General features: G+C 38.9%; 1 protein-coding gene across 2 annotated transcripts in view; it reads left to right on the forward strand.

Annotated features, from left to right (window-relative positions):
- Nucleotides 1–13758, forward strand: part of LOC145351813 (glucocorticoid receptor-like) — a 111849-nt gene extending 98091 nt beyond the window's left edge. For both annotated transcript variants that reach the window (XM_080201474.1, XM_080201475.1), the window contains exons 7-9: nucleotides 360–490; nucleotides 1556–1713; nucleotides 6370–13758. In XM_080201474.1, coding sequence (XP_080057600.1) covers nucleotides 360–490; nucleotides 1556–1713; nucleotides 6370–6525 — 445 coding nt within the window. In that variant the 3' untranslated portion in view covers nucleotides 6526–13758. The remainder of the gene's footprint in view (nucleotides 1–359; nucleotides 491–1555; nucleotides 1714–6369) is intronic.
- The last annotated feature ends 2502 nt before the right edge of the window (nucleotides 13759–16260 follow it).

Below are 16260 nucleotides of genomic sequence, written 5' to 3' on the forward strand. Positions count from 1 at the left end.
CTCTCATGGACTGTTGTTAATTATGAATGGTTGGTATACAGAACTTAAAGGGACAATGATTTCCTCCTATAAATTTTTCCTAGCAGTCTGGTGAAACTCAGGTAGCATTTCCCTTCTTGCTAAGCTGTTCTGGTATCTATGTGTGTCCTACAGCATGTTAATTGCAAACTTAAACTCACCTGAAATTTATTAGACTTCTTAGAAGAAAATTTTCTTCCGTAAAAGAAGATTGTGCATTTGAGCATCCCTCGGTTATATCTACTTCACTTAATTTAATGTTTTCAGCTGTAATTGTAAAGGAATTCAACTCCCATATGCATTTAATTTGTTGACATTTTTCATTTTAATCATGATCAAAGGGATCGGATGCAGCAGTCATCAATGTACGGCTTATGCAAAGGAATGAGCAACATTGCGATGGATTTCAGAAACCTTAAGGTTGCCTATGAAGAGTATGTATGCATGAAGGCATTATTGCTGCTTGGTACAAGTAAGTATTCTGCTTGAGGATAATAAATAGATTGGACATATCGAATTGTTTTCTGTAATTTGTAGATGTTAGGCTCAGTATAATGCCTGTTAATCATTGTAGCAATGTGGCACAGCACCTCAGAGCTTCATGCACTGTGCCAAGGAATAAGAACATAAGTGATTATAGCTGAATTCTCAATGGATGACTTTTCAATTTCAATCATCTTGTTACACACAGACAAAAAGAAACTGGAAATTTGCCTACAGGCTGGGAGAAGAATACTAAAAATCTACTCAAAATATATTTTAATTTGGCATTGAATTATGGCAAAACAGTTAAGTACAGATGCAAAATGGTTATTGATTATCAAAATTTTAATCTTGACTATTTGACACTTATACATTCAATCCACAATCAAATAATATAAAAGATAACTGAATGCAATTGTACATAAATAGACAGTTTAGATATTTATAAAATCTGTTCATGTAGTCAAGTATCACCTTAGCTCAGTGGTAACAGTTTAGTCTCTAAATCAGCAGGTCATGGATTTGAACCCTATTTCCAGACTAAGGCTAACATATCATTGCAATACTGCAAGAATGCCTGCTGCATCAAGTACTCAACTGCATGTTCAGGAATATTTGTTTCTCTTTTGAATAGTGCAAAGGGGCCATGCGTATGTACACTTGATGGCCTGACCAATGTATGAACATAAGAATAAGAAGCAGAAGTAGGCCATCTGGCCCCTTGAGCCTCCTCCGCCATTCAATAAGATCATGGCTGATCTTTTCGTAGACTCAGCTCCACTTACCCGTTCACTCACTATAACCCTTAATTCCTTTACGGTTCAAAAATTTACCTATCCTTAAAAACATTTAATGAGGTAGCCTCAACTGCTTCACTGAGCAGGGAATTCCACAGATTCACAACCCTTTGTGTGAAGAAGTTCCTCCTTAACTCAGTCCTAAATCTGCTTCCTCGTATTTTGACGCCATGCTCCCTAGTTCTGGTTTCACCTAGCGGAAACAAATTCCCTGCTTCTATCTTATCTGCACCTAATACTTCATTGCTCTGTTGCAGTACCAGTAGATGGTTTGAAGAGCCAGGCTTTATTTGATGAAATTCGGACCTCCTATATTAAGGAGCTCGGGAAAGCCATTGTGAAGAAAGAAGGAAGCTCAAGTCAAAACTGGCAACGTTTTTATCAGCTGACCAAACTTCTGGATTCAATGCATGATGTGAGTAGAATTCTAGGGAATTTCAGTCCTGCAGTAAATGTATCATGGGTGAAGGTTTGCCTGTTAAATGTAATTAGATGTCAGTACAGTAACATCCAGCTTGTTCAAATTAAAAATTTTGTCATGATAAAAGATTGGACTGATAAAACAAAGACTTGCATTCATCATTTGTATTTCATAACCACTTGATGTCTCAAAGCACTTGACAGTTGAAGTGATTTTTGGACACGTAGCCATTGCTGTAGGAAACATGGCAGCAACAGCAAACTTGCAAAACAGCAATGTGATAATCACCAGTTACAGTAAAATTTCTGTTATCCAGCATTTCACCAACAGAAAATCTCTATCATTTGAAATTCTGGATTTAAATCTGTTTTTTGATCGGACGTGTCAAACTTGCCAGTGATAGTCAGGAATTCAAGCAGCCCTGTGTTATTTCCAAGTTCTTAATTACTTAATTTACAGTGTTTTCAATAATAATGTAAAGGAACTCCCATAAACAGTATTTTTTTTATTTTGATTATGATGGAAGGGCTTGTGAAAAGGAATGAGAACTATTGACCCTGACACTGGGGATACCTTTGCCAGTTCTTCTTCCAGATAGTGTCATTGTGCATTTTGCATCCACAAAAGCAGACAGATAAGACCTTGGATTAACCTCTCACCCAACAGTGCAGTGCTCTGTTAGTACCGCATTGATGTGTCAGCTTTGATTTTTGTTGCCCTGGAATGGGTTTGAACCTTGAACTTTGTGATGCAGAGGGAAAAATGCTACCAACTGAGCCACAGATTGTAGTTGGAGAGCAAGGACTGCAGTTGATGCTCAGTTCACAGAGGAGTTGGAGCGTTTCTTTAAAGTCCTAAATATCAATCTTCTGATAATGAGGCTCTCGACATTCAAGTACTAAACAAGCAGCAAGCTTGCAAGAACCTTTAGATGTAACTTGTTTCTTAGCTGCATAGGGATGAAACATAAAAGGTAGTTGCTTTTCCTGTCGTTCCAGCTGTGATTGGAATCTTGACATGAGAATTAGTCATATTCTTCTGCTGTGTTGTGTAATGCTAGCCTATCCTTGTGCTTAGCTTTTAATTAAAGTTTGTGTGTTGGTCAGACCAACTTTAAACTATGCAGTAGTAGAATTTTATCATGTGATGCGCTCCAGATCATAATCTAAACAAAAGTGAAATCAATATGGGCTGTTATTAAACACCTGCCCTGTTAGCTGGTTGCAGCTCCAGATTGACAGTCATGAAAGCAGAACAATGATGTACTACAAGGAAGAGATTAGGCCAACAATGGGTAAAATTTGCTGTTGAGCTCTGACCTGCCAGAGATCCCGCTGGAGCCTCCATTAGAGAAGATCTCCCAAAATTAATGCCCATTGGGCAGTTAACTGGCCAGCTTTGGACTTTCCCCAATCAAGGAAATACCATCAGCCCCCAAATAGCTGCTAGCCAATCAGTTCTCCATTTTTTTTCCAAAAATATACTTTATTCATAAAAAATTCAAATGAACTATTGCAAATGTACAGAGCTTTGAACTGCAAACAATGCAGAATCAAGACATTCTTTCAGGTCTATACAAATTACAATGACTACATTTCAATACTTAAAACTATATCCATGCCTCAATATTTACAGATTTGTACTAATTACAATGATTACATTTCAATACTTAAAACTATATACATGCCTCAATAAATTACTGTGTGCCATTGTTGCTCAGATTGGCACACAGTTACGCAGGTCGAGGGTATTCTGCAGTTCCCGGGCCCTCGGTCTGCCTCCATTAAAAGGCCTTACAGTGTAGCCTTTCTCCATTGTGCCTTTGCGGCGGCTGCCCCAAGCTTCAGCGCGTCCCTCAGCACGTAGTTCTGGACCTTGGAATGTGCCAGTCTGCAACACTCAGTCAAGGACAGTTCTTTCAGCTGGAAGATCAGCAAGTTTCGGGTGGACCAAAGTGCGTCCTTCACCGAGTTGATGACCTTCCAGCAACAGTTGATATTTGTCTCGGTGTGCATCCCCGGAAACAGCCCATAGAGCACAGAGTTCTGCTTCATCGAGCTGCTCGGGACAAACCTCGACAAATACCACTGCATCTCACTCCAGACCTTCTTTGCAAAGGCACATTCCACAAGGAGGTGTGTGACCGTCTCATCAGCCCCGCAGCCGCTTCGAGGGCAGCGTGCAGTGCTGTTGAGACCTCGAGTGTGCATAAAGGATCTGACGGGGAGTGCCCTTCTCACCACCAGCCAAGCCGGATCTTGGTGCTTGTTTCTCAGTTCTGGTGATGAGGTGTTCTGCCAGACGACACTGACAGTCTGCTCAGGGAACCATCCAACAGGATCCGCCGTCTCCTTTTCTCTCAGGGCCCCAAGGACGTTACGCGCTGACCGCTGCTTAGTCGCCATGTGGTCAACGGTGTGTTTGCGGAAAAGTTTCTCCATGAAGGACAGGTGCTGCGGTACGGTCCAACTACTTGGAGCATTCCGCAGCAGTGTGGCCAGACCCATCCTTCGCAACACTCGGGACAGGTAGAACCTCAAAAAGTAGTGGCACTTGCTGTTAGTGTACCGAGGAATCAGTTCTACATTGCCCATGATTGCCAGCGTGAGCAGCGGCTGCTGCAGATAATGCACCCAGCAGAGGCCTACAGTTGATGTGGGACCCAAGTCACAGTTAAGTGAAGGTGGGTTAGGAGTCACAGGGAGTGGTTCACTAAATGGAGTTGGCTTCACCCTCCTGATTTAATGCTCCCCTGCCTCCAAACTCACTGCCAGAAGGATTGCGTTCTGCCCAGTGTGCGAAATACCCTTAAGTAAAGTTTTGCATTCTCAACTACACCAAAGGTGGGCATTCGTTGTAATCTTCAGGGTCGTCAGCCTCCTTGGGCTTCATGATTTTGTGCTCATTTCCTTGGGCTCGATTATTTTGTGTGGTCCAATTCTGCTCAGATTGCTTGGCACTGTCATATAACCAGCTAGACAAGTTTGTCTAATCCAGAATTACCAGTGTACAATTTCAGTTTATCATGGGCATTGTTCTATGGAATTTGCTATTGACAACTTTGACATAGCTGAAATTTCACATCATCTGGGTTTGACTCATGACCACTTCACTGCATTGCTGGAAGATCTTTAATGTCCTTCTTGACAAATGGGTGAATGTAGGCTCAGCTTTATATTGCATCAGAAGGATGGCATCTGCATTAAATAATCTATTCAATTCCTGGACTGAATCTCAAACACTCAGCCTTCTGACTCATAGATGCTAGTGTTACAATAGGTTCAGGAAGAATCATTAACAATAGTGCAACATAAGATTTTGAAAAATAAAACTGGAAAAAAGAAGCAATGCATGGGGAAAGAAAGGGTATAAAATAAAATTTGGAAGGTGTAGAAGTCTGAATCTGTAATTTTTCACACAGCAAAATCCTGATTTTAGACTATGATAGAATTGGAGAGTGCTAACAAGATACCTCTTACAAAAATGGGAACCTAAATGCCTCCATGAGCAGTGTCCAAAAATTTCTAGCACAGTTAAGATAATTGGCTATTCAACCACTAGGGAATAGTGGGTAACCTCGGAAATTTCTACTAGAATACATCAATAATATATTTATTATATAATAATGATGATACAAAGATTGGAGGTGTAGTGGACAGTGAGGAAGATTTTCAAAGCTTGCAGAGGGATTTGGACAAGCTAGAAAAATGGGCTGAAAAAAGGCAGATGGAATTTAATGCAGACAAGTGTGCAGTATTGCACTTCGGTGGGACAAACCAAGGTAGAACATACAAGGTAAATGCTAAGACACTGAAGAGCGCAGTAGAACAGAGGGACCTGGGAATACAGATATATAGTTCCCTAAAAGTGACGTCACAGGTAGATACAGTTGTAAAGAGTGCTTTTGGTACATTGGCCTTTATAAATCAAAGTATTGAGTATAAAACTTGGAATGTTATGGCGACGTTGTATAAGACATTGGTGAGGCTGAATTTAGAGTATTGTATGCAGTTTTGGTCACCTAATTACAGGAAGGATATTAATAAGGTTGAAAGAGTGCAGAGATGGTTTACAAGGATCTTGCCGGGACTTGAGAAGCTGAGTTACAGAGAAAGGTTGAATAGGTTAGGACTTTATTCCCTGGAGTGTAGGAGAATGAGGGGAGATTTGATAGAGGTGTATGAAATTATGATGGGTATAGATAGAGTGAATGCAAGCAGGCTTTTTCCACTGAGGCTAGGGGAGAAAAAACTAGAGGACATGGGTTAAGGGTGAAGGGGGAAAAGTTTAAAGGGAATATTAGCGGGGGCTTCTTCATACAGAGAGTGGTGAGAGTGTGGAATAAGCTGCCAAATGAAGTGGTAAATGCAGACTTACTTTTAACATTTAAGAAAAACTTGGACAGGTACATGGATGAGAGGGGTGTGGAGGGATATGGTCCAGATGCAGGTCAATGGGACTAGGCAGAAAAATGATTTGGTACAGTCAAGAAGGGCCAAAAGGCCTGTTTCTGCGTTGTAATGTTCTATGGCTCTAATAATGTCATTTTTATTTGTAATTTCTTCATATTTCATTGATTTTTACTGCCTACAGAAACAGTGTTGGCTGTACAAATCTATGCTTTACTAATATACTTGTTTTCTCTTGTAGTTGGTTGAAGGATTGTTGCAGTTTTGTTTCTACACCTTTGTGGAATCAAAGACTCTCAGTGTGGAGTTCCCTGAAATGTTGGTGGAAATCATTAGCAATCAGTTACCAAAAGTCATGGCTGGCATGGCCAAACAGCTCCGGTTTCACCACAAATGACTGCCTTAAAACAGGAAAAAAAATGCCTTAAAATTATCCTGCATAGCTTTTTGCAAAGTGATCGGGATTTTGGAAATGCTTGTCCTGCAAATGCTTTGCCATTATGTCATATGCACTACATACAGTTTACAGAGAAGATCGGGCCTGGGCTGAGGAGAAAAGGAGATGAAGTTTTACAGCCCAAGGATTGTACATTGGAAAACATAGGTGGCAGAAAATCTGCATGTGTTTTGTTTGTAAACTTTATTTTTGTGTATTGTGATACAGATTTGATTTTATGCATGCATTCTAATGAGAAGTTTACAGTGTATATCAGAAAAGGGAAAATTGTGCCTTTTTTAGCTTTTTAAGTCTAATGTAGCCAATTTGGACAGTTTACTGTATTATTAATGCAGGAAAACTGCTAACTTAGTTTTTTTTCTCTCTGTACGCATTTTTTATATTAAGTGGAATTTGAGCCCGATAAAGTTTTCCTTTATAGCCATCATTGAATTCTGTGTTGTACAAGTGAGCCTGCTCATAGCTCTCATGTAAATATGCAGAAACTGGCCATTTTGAAAGAGACTGATCAACTATAGATGAACAAGCTGGTATTTGAATTACTCAACAAAAAAAAGGACAAACCTCTAATTTCTGGAGAGCGTGGATAAATGTTTGCAGCCCACTGCAAGCTTATGACCTGGATTAGATAGCTTATAGGAACATACAATGGCCACGTCTAAAGAAGTTGCAAAATTTCTGCCAATTATTTGCCCTTGGCATCCAAGTCACATTTTAAAATTTACTTTGTTTGATTCCGATGCTTGTTGGTTCATCATTGCTGTTAGATTTGTACCCATGCTCCATAATGGAGTTAGCACAGCTTCTGTAATAAGCACCTGGACCTTTTTTTTTAGGAAAATCCCCTCTCCGCTTCGACGGGGTTGATGCATTCCTTAATGTAAACATATTGTAAAGTTTAGACTGACAGAAGCTTATTGTGGTATAGGCTAATTCTGGTGATAAAAGTTTCTATTTTTTAACTCTTAACCTAATTGCAATCTACCTTTGTATTCAATACATTTCTAGTTGATATCAGTCATATCTATGCTTCCCTCTGGTGTGCGGTTTGTAATATGTTAGAGGACAATATTGCCATGGAATGGGAGTTCTATTCATGTTCACAATTGCAGTGTTGCGGTGGTAATTCTGGTTATTATTGTAGTTAAATGCAAATAATCAAAATGCACCTGCTGAAAGCAAGAAGGGCTGCTTTCAAAAAGAAATCAGGGAATGTAGAAGCAGTCACAGCTTGTAAATTTATTTCTCCTCTTACTTGCAATCCACTCACCTACAGTCTGGGCCGTGGAATTCACTGTGCCTGCCACAATTCAGTGTGATTCAAACAAAATAATTAAACATGCCACTTTCTGCTTTTGTTCAAAAGCTGGCACTCCACTCAGCTGGTGATCTGGTCAATAACTAGTAGTATAGTTAACTGAGTTGGAGCATTGAAATTATGCCTGCCTTTAAATCCTTTTAAGAAAGAGGAAACCCTCGCACCATTTTTGACACTGTCACATAAACACATTTAATTGCAGTAGCGAGTGTACATATAAGCCCAGAAAATCCTCTGTTCAACTTGTTTTATGTCTCATTAGCTAATAAAATGTTTGTCAAGCAACAGCATCAAAGCAAATCACAAGCATAAGTAAATTCAGCCCCAACATTGCTTATGCTGTATACCATCATGTGTCCAAGATCTTCAGTACATCTGTACTTTGGGATGGAGAACTGATATTAATAGGGCAAAAATAAATGTATGCTCTGACAATTATTCATTGTATTTGAAGACATTAATGCCAGTTAACCTAATTATAGCAGCCAGTTTAGTCAAAATGCTTTGCTTTTAATCACAATAGCACCAGTATTGCAGTAATTACATCTTGATCATAGGAGATCAATACCTATTAACATCCTAAGTGTGTGTAACCTAAGTTCGCTGTATTCAGCTGCAGATTTTTTGTTGGTTGCCATTGTGCACAAGAGGAGGCAACAGGAACATTAACTGTACTCACGCATTGATAAAGTGATTGAACCATGTTTTTGACATGCAAAAGGAAATGTTACATTGATGGATATGAATTTTCCTGCAATGTTTTAAATTTGACTCCAAGTCAATGAAAAGCAATAGTTGCCAAGACTTTTTAAGTAACTATTACTTCTGATGCTGCAGGTGGCAGCACAACACATGCCAGTTGAAGCTAACAGCTTTTAATGCCAATATATCACTAATATTATCTCTTCATTCAGAAAAGTCCTGATGCATGTTATCATTTAAATTCAACATATCTGTCTATTAGTATTTCTCCGTTTGTTGAATAAGGTTTGGTTTTCCATGGTGCAATGCATATACTGTTTGTTTATTTTGCAATGTGTTTTTATTGTGAAAGCATGCAGCAACCTCATATGGTCAATTTTGGAGTGTGCCCTTAATTGCTAAGGCATAGCTTGCATCCTGACTCATTTTGTGAAGTAATGTATACATTTGCTTTCAGTATACATACTTATTGCTTCATTACACTTGGCATATCTTAAAAACAATATAATGGCTGTGGGATTATAGGTGACTTGAAGCTTTAGAAAGCTAAAACCACCCTGAATACCCAGCACACGTGTCTATATCAGCACTTGGTTGACTCTACTCAACATGTGCCTCAGGTTGAAAGGCCTACACAAATATGAGATATATACACATCAATATGTATGTATACTGCATTCCTTCTGTAAGCTATATTGAATTCAGTTCTTTGCCAGCTTCCATTGTTTGAAAATGTATTCATGTAATTTGTTTTAAATTTCAGGTGATGCTACTTTTGATAATTGCTTGATCAGTGTTAACAGAGCAGAGATTATTCAGGGGCACAAGTCTGACTGGTGCTTTACATTAATTGATATCTCAAGGCAAGTTTTTTTTTAAAAAGTGAATAGTTTAACTAGTTAAAAAGAGACAAGTATTGAGCAATTAGATCAGAGCACTTGATTTCTCCAAGGTTATAATGTGGAAGTCAGTAATCTTTAAACAGATTCTTTACTGATGCTTTGTGTTACTCTAATTTCCATTGTATGTTTAAGAGGAGGACTTGCTTAAATCCATAGAAAATTTAATCCCATCCAATGTTTCAGGAACTGTTTCACTGATTAGCTCTCCAGGCAGGGAGCGGAACTAACAGGAATAGTTTCACAACGTTAGTCTTCAGTTTAGAGCTGTTGTAATCTTTAACTCCAGCTTGATGCTTCTTTGCTTGCCCTAGAAATGTTTTCCCCTTCTCAATCACCAATCCTTTTCAACAAATTTCAATTCCATGGCGTTACAGAACTGTGGCTTTTGGGAAAAAGAAACTAATCCTGGGTATTGGCACCAGATGTTTAGAAAAAGGTAATTAAAAATACACAATTGTATATCATTGAATTCCTATGCCTAGAAGGATCAGGTCTTGGTGTTGTAGGTGTCCCATGCTTTAAAGCTATCATGCTCTTGAAGGTCTGGGGCAGAGAAAATTTTACTTTTATGTTTTTGCTATTGCTTTGCCTGGCTTGATGCTACCTTCGGGCTGAATACAAGGGAGGGAGGACTGGTGCCCCCTGCCCCCCAGATGTTAAGTTGAAGTGGAGAATCCACTCCATTGCCAGCCTGTCCCACACTATAACTAGGGCAGTGTGGGGCTTCCACCCCTCACTGGGTGGAAGTCCCACCTTCTGGAGGTGCTGGCTAATCTAATTGACTGGCAGCTTTACCAGTCCCAGGAGCACCTCATGCACATTAGTGGCCACTGCCAGTACTGCAAGAAGAAGTAGTAGGAAGCCCTATAGAATCATAGAATGTCTACAGAAGGAGGCCATTTGGCCCATTGGGTCTTCAGGGACCCTCCGACAGAACATCCCATCCAGTCCCTATTGCTGTAGCCCCTACTCTCACACCCTGGGACACCAAGGGGCAATTTAGCATGGTCAATCCATTTAACCAGCATAAATTTGGACTGAAGCTGTAACTCCAGGGTCTTGGGCAGGGTGAGTTTCAGCAGATCAAAGAGACGGCATGGGTGGGTGTTGGGTTTAAAGCTGCAGAGAATTAGGAAGAAAGGTGGGATTCCATCTTAGAGAGGGGCTGTGCCTTCCCACTCTCCATCTGCAAAGGGCAGCATCCAAAGTTCAAACCTCTCCACCTTTTCCTGTGCGCTTTGAAGGATGGAGTTTAAAAAATCAGATTGCCTGCTCCCAACTGGCTGTCACATGAAATATTTTATGGGCAGTGTGAATTGGCTTGGTAACTCATGAATGAATAATTGAGTCCATTAATGATAATTTGAATATATGTAGCTCACAGTAGGGATGAAAGTGTTTTTAATAACATCATAATGACTGCAATCTAGCCAGTGTCTCTTTTTGTGAAGGTTCAGTATTTAGTGGGCAGCTGGAGGCCCCAAGCTAACAATGGGTTCAAAAACAATGCCAAAAACAATTTTTATTTTGAACATTTGGCTCGAATTCTTTTCCCAGAAGAAGGGAATGTGCTGTTTAAAAAATGACTGGGAATTCTCTTCAATGTTAATTATGTGCCATAATGTAGCAATGGAATATATTCTGATCAGGAACTCTTTTCACCAGTATTGTAGACGAGGCCTGATTTTAAATTGAAATATGTATTAGAGTAAAGTTTCTGATTACTTTTTTTTGTTCTAAAATATTTATTATCTTATCAGCACCCATCTAATATAGGATAAACAAAAGAGAATTGAAGTCCAGTTGTTATTTTATCAGTAATTGAAAAGAGTGATCGAAATGGTGCTTTTTTTTAAAAAAAAAGTGGGCTGGTCCTATTTTGGGGAGGAGAATATATATATATATTTGAATTTCTGCCCTAAACACAGAAAAACAAAAGAAACTGTCTCTAACATCAGAAAAAGTGACTTTTGCACTAGCCATCAATCAGCAATGGCAAAAATAGATTTCAGAACACAGCACTATATCCTTCCACAGTAAGGAGGCAGCTACAGGCAAATTTAGTCACCTTGCAAGATATTATCTCATGCATGCAGAGCCCCAGTATTTGTATTAAATGGACATATATATGTAGCCCCACAGGACATTTGTTTTTCTAATCTGCAGCAGATCCTTTAGGAATGCTGTTTCAGGTAACTTGTTGCATGTTGATTTTGGTTCCCTTGTCAATTCAGAAACTCACTCATCTTTGTTTTAACAAAGATAGTTGTAAAGTATATCTATCTCCTACATGTGTGCTTCACGCAGTTTTTAAAAAGCAGTCCCAATTCAGATACAAAGTTGAATCTATCCCTATCTCTCACAGAAACTAAAGTCCATATTTCAGTACACAGGATGCCCATGAAAAATTTCCAAATCTTGGGTACCTTCGATTTCTTCAGGTTTTGCGAGGTGCCTTTAAGAAGCAGTTCCCTCCAAAAATGAAATAACTGGTTGGCCTTTGCCTGAGTTCATTCAGAAGGAATGATAAATCATATGCTTTGAGCAGAACTGCAAGAGAAAAAGATGTTGAGTTGAGAAATAGCTCAAAAATTGATGAGAGAGTTTGAGTTGCACATTATTGTTGAACACAATGAACAGAAATCTGGTCCTCAAGCTGTCTTGTGATGGCATTTCTCCTTTTGATTACGAATTGACCAGAAGGTTATGAATAAATTTGAGAGAATACAATAATTGATGTTGGATAAACATAGCCTGCTTCATCAGAGTTAGATTTATTTCATACCGTACATAGTTTATTGCGTCTCATTCTGATTGAGCTTTGAAATCCATTGTCACAATGCAACAAAGTACCTACAAATTACCGATACAGAAAGGACAGCACAGGATATACTCTGAAAAGTGTCCTACACAAATATTTTCCAAAGACACTTATCAGGTGGTATTTCCCCTTTTATAGGTAAAACTCAAGGATTTATTATGGCAGGGTGATCAAAAACAACAAAATAAGCAGCCAAGTTTATAGAGCCCAAATCTATGAATTCAAAATTCACATGTAATTCACATGAGTTTAAGAACTATGGGACTTAGTGAAAATTTAGAACATGTACACCATGTAGAATTAGAGAAATTAACCAAACCTAAAAATATGTAATTCACTTCTAATAATAAATTTTATGCCATCTAATAATGTGAATTTATATAAAAAAAAGTGCTTTTAACAAAATCCAGATGAGCTGTTAAAATGACAATATATTTTATATATATATATATGAATATATATTTAAAAAGGATCTGCTTTACTGCATCCCGTTTGACATAGATTAAATTTACTAGAACACAATATTAATTTAAGTCCTTCAAAAGTTACCAATTTTGATAAGTTAAATTTGTAATGTTTAAATAGTTTTAATTAATATTTTCCTAAAATTGCTTCAATAAAGTATAAGATAAGGACACTGTCACTTTAATTACTCTAAAGGTGTGCCTTTTTCAAGAGGACGAAAGAACTTGCATCTACTGTATGCGGAGATGTGAATTCTTAAATATTTTTCAGAATTGCATCTAATTTTGAATGTATAATTTAATGTACATGCAATGTGATTCTGTGTAAAGACCAGACAATCAAATATGGCCCTCTTACCTCAATTTGCTTACATCAACTATACGCAGAATTGTGCATAGTAGATGTGCAGATTTTTAAAACCATGGAGGAAAAGAAGAACAAATGGCAACTTCATAAGAATGGGCTTTTTAAAAAAAAATCAATATTTAAATAAATATGTTGATGACTTGCTTAACCCCATGATCTCTCAACTTCTCAGTAGTGCATTGTAAGATGGCCTATCAGTAGATCAAAATTAATGTTTTTTTTAAGAAGACCTTTTCAATTTCCTGAACTTATGTAAAACCTGAAGTCAAATGCTTATGTAAGTTTTTTTCCTGGGTCCTGCTTCCCTTCTTTATTATGCTTTGAACTGGTTGACCTTTGTGGTACTTCTAAAAATGTCTCATTTACTCATGTTGTTACAAATGTAATTTGCTTTATTGTGCAAGTGTTTTAAGTCCAATAATTGTGAATAGCTTTCAAAACTGCAGGTAATGGACAGAAATTGGACAATAAATTTGCTTTTCCACTAACTGTCTCCAATTGTTACTTCAACAAAACAATTCCCTTCCATTTCAGCTAATAATGGCAAAAACTTTGGGCTGCGGAATGTGCATTGGAATGTTGGCCTGTTAAACCTATGTAATATAGAAGGATGTGGAGATTTTGTGATGGAGAACAACTAGCATGATGTTTGTAAATTACTTTCTATTCCCTATGTACTCTCATTTCCCCACTTTCTCTTGTGTTCTTTTATGTTCTCCCCTCTTTGCCCCCTTTTTCACCCCTTCCCTATACCCACTTCCTTCAAAATCACTTTGAGCTTGTTTGAAGTTACAAAAGCTATCCTAAACAACACAGAAGCATCGAATGTGCATTATTCCGCATGCTCAGAGATACTAAGAATGAACAGTTTGCAGAAGGACAACAGAATCAAGTCCAGAATGGGAGGCTGCTAATGGCTTAGGAATTGAGAGACCCCTCATTCCTACTTCCTCATTCACTGCTTTGTGATTTCATCCACACAGCATTGGGAGAGCACAGAATAGAGGCAATATCAGGGACAACTAGCAAAAAAAAAATCAAGTTTACGTAAAATTAGAAGGTGGAGATGTTTCAGATATAGATTGAATACGTTCCAACGAAGGATGAAATTTTGGGGAACCAAAAGTAGGTGACTAAGGGGATGGAATATATCAATATACAAGAGCGTATGGTGCGTGTCTGGTGAACTCTTCCAGAATAAACCAGGCAAAATACAATAAGTTGAGAGGGGAAGTGAAGAAAAATTACACTGGCAAAGAGAATACATAAATACAATGGTAGTCAAAAAAAATCAAAAATCATCTAAGTGGGTAGTAAGGGATGTGGGGACCCTATTTCAGACAAAGAATGTAACAAATGCTTAGCGCAACAGAGCAAGGCAAGAATACATAATCCTCAGTAAAAACATAATAAGTAAGGTGATGCTGACAAAACAGTCAAGTGGAAATGGTGGAGTTAATGGATTGGGTGAAAATTGATTGGCAGGATATATGGGAAAGACTGGCTATGTTTGACATAGGTGAGTCACCTGGTCCACATGGCTTGCATTCATTGTAGGAAATAAGGGTGGATATAGCGAAAAGGCATTCCATAATCTTCCACATGCATAGGGGACAATGACAAATGTTCAAAAAAGGATGTAAAGACAGCAACAAGAAGCCAGTAAGTTTAATATTAATAGTGGGTAAGTTCTTAGAAACAAAATACAGTAAACAAGCACGTAGAGGTTTGAGTTAATTCAGGAAAGCCAGCTCAGATGTCTCAAAAGCAGATCATGTTTGATCTAATGTGTTGGTGATGTAACAAAAAATTGATGGATGATAATGGATGTTGACTGCATGGATTTTAAGAAAATGTTTGACAAAGTTACACAAAAGCACTTGGCTTTTAAAAATGAGGCTATTGCAGTGGTGCCAGTGTCAACTTGGATTAAAAAGTTGACTTAAGGATACATTTCAGACCTGAGGAGGATGATCTGCAAGTGTCAATGCAAGGACCACATTTTTTTTTAAATACATATTTGACTTTGGCATTGGAATACAGAGCACAATCCCAAGATTTGCCAATGATACCAAAGGGAGAGGCAATATAACCTGTATCGCACAGTTAGCATGCAGAGCACCTGGGGTCCAGTGCATGTATCTTTGAAAGTGGCAGGACATGGAGAGAGCAATTAATAAAGCATATGGGTTCGAGAGCTTCACAAATAGAGGCATTTGCTGGGGTTTGCGACCACTTTGGCTGCAAGTGCAAACTGTGGCATGGGAACAATATACAGCAACATTCAAAAGCAAGAACCTCACAGTTGCAATCTCATTTTCCGATTCTCCCACCGGTGCCATGACAAAACTCCTGCCCAGGACACTTGGGAACTTCTTTTCAACATGTTTACATATAATTAGTGGATTTCCCCACCATACCACATATATAATTCCCCCTCACTAATATCACATTGATGTGGATTATAACTAAAAAATGGGAACCCGGTGAAGGGAATTCGCCGGGGAGCATAAAAGAGAGAAACATGGCCAAGCTGTGCCCTGGTATAGTTGCTAGGCATAGTACTAGGATGCAGGGTGGTGGTTGGGGGGGTGGGGGTGGTGCGGTAAAGCTGATTGTTGCCATTGAGTGCAAAAATATGGAAGTAAAACTGAATCTTTGTGAAAGTCAGCAACTATTGCTTTCTGTTCTGGTCACTATACTTTGGGAAGGATGTGAAGGTGCTTGAGAGGATACAGATTGGCTGTAGTAACACAATGACATCAATGCACAGTGATGGCAGGAAAACATACCAAATTATGTCCCCTAGTGTTTTATGCTATATTCAGAGGTGAGGCAGGCCAGGATACGTAGCCTGATCTTATGTCTGGATGCCCTATTGAAAAGATGTCCAACTTCACTGCCCACTCTTGAGAATGAAGATGGATCTCCGGAAATGCTCTGAGGGTGGAAGATGAACCCTGTGCAGGACACCAAATCTGGAAGGTCCATGTACAGATGCTTCCCAACACCCTGCCCCCTCCCACCACCCTCCCCCCACCACCCCCTCCACCTCCCCCCCCCCCCCCCCCCCCTCCACCCCACTGCCCTGACCCACTGCT

The sequence above is a fragment of the Carcharhinus amblyrhynchos genome, chromosome 13 (assembly GCF_965287045.1).
Source record: "Carcharhinus amblyrhynchos chromosome 13, sCarAmb.v2.hapA, whole genome shotgun sequence".
NCBI classification, from domain to species: Eukaryota; Metazoa; Chordata; class Chondrichthyes; order Carcharhiniformes; family Carcharhinidae; genus Carcharhinus; species Carcharhinus amblyrhynchos.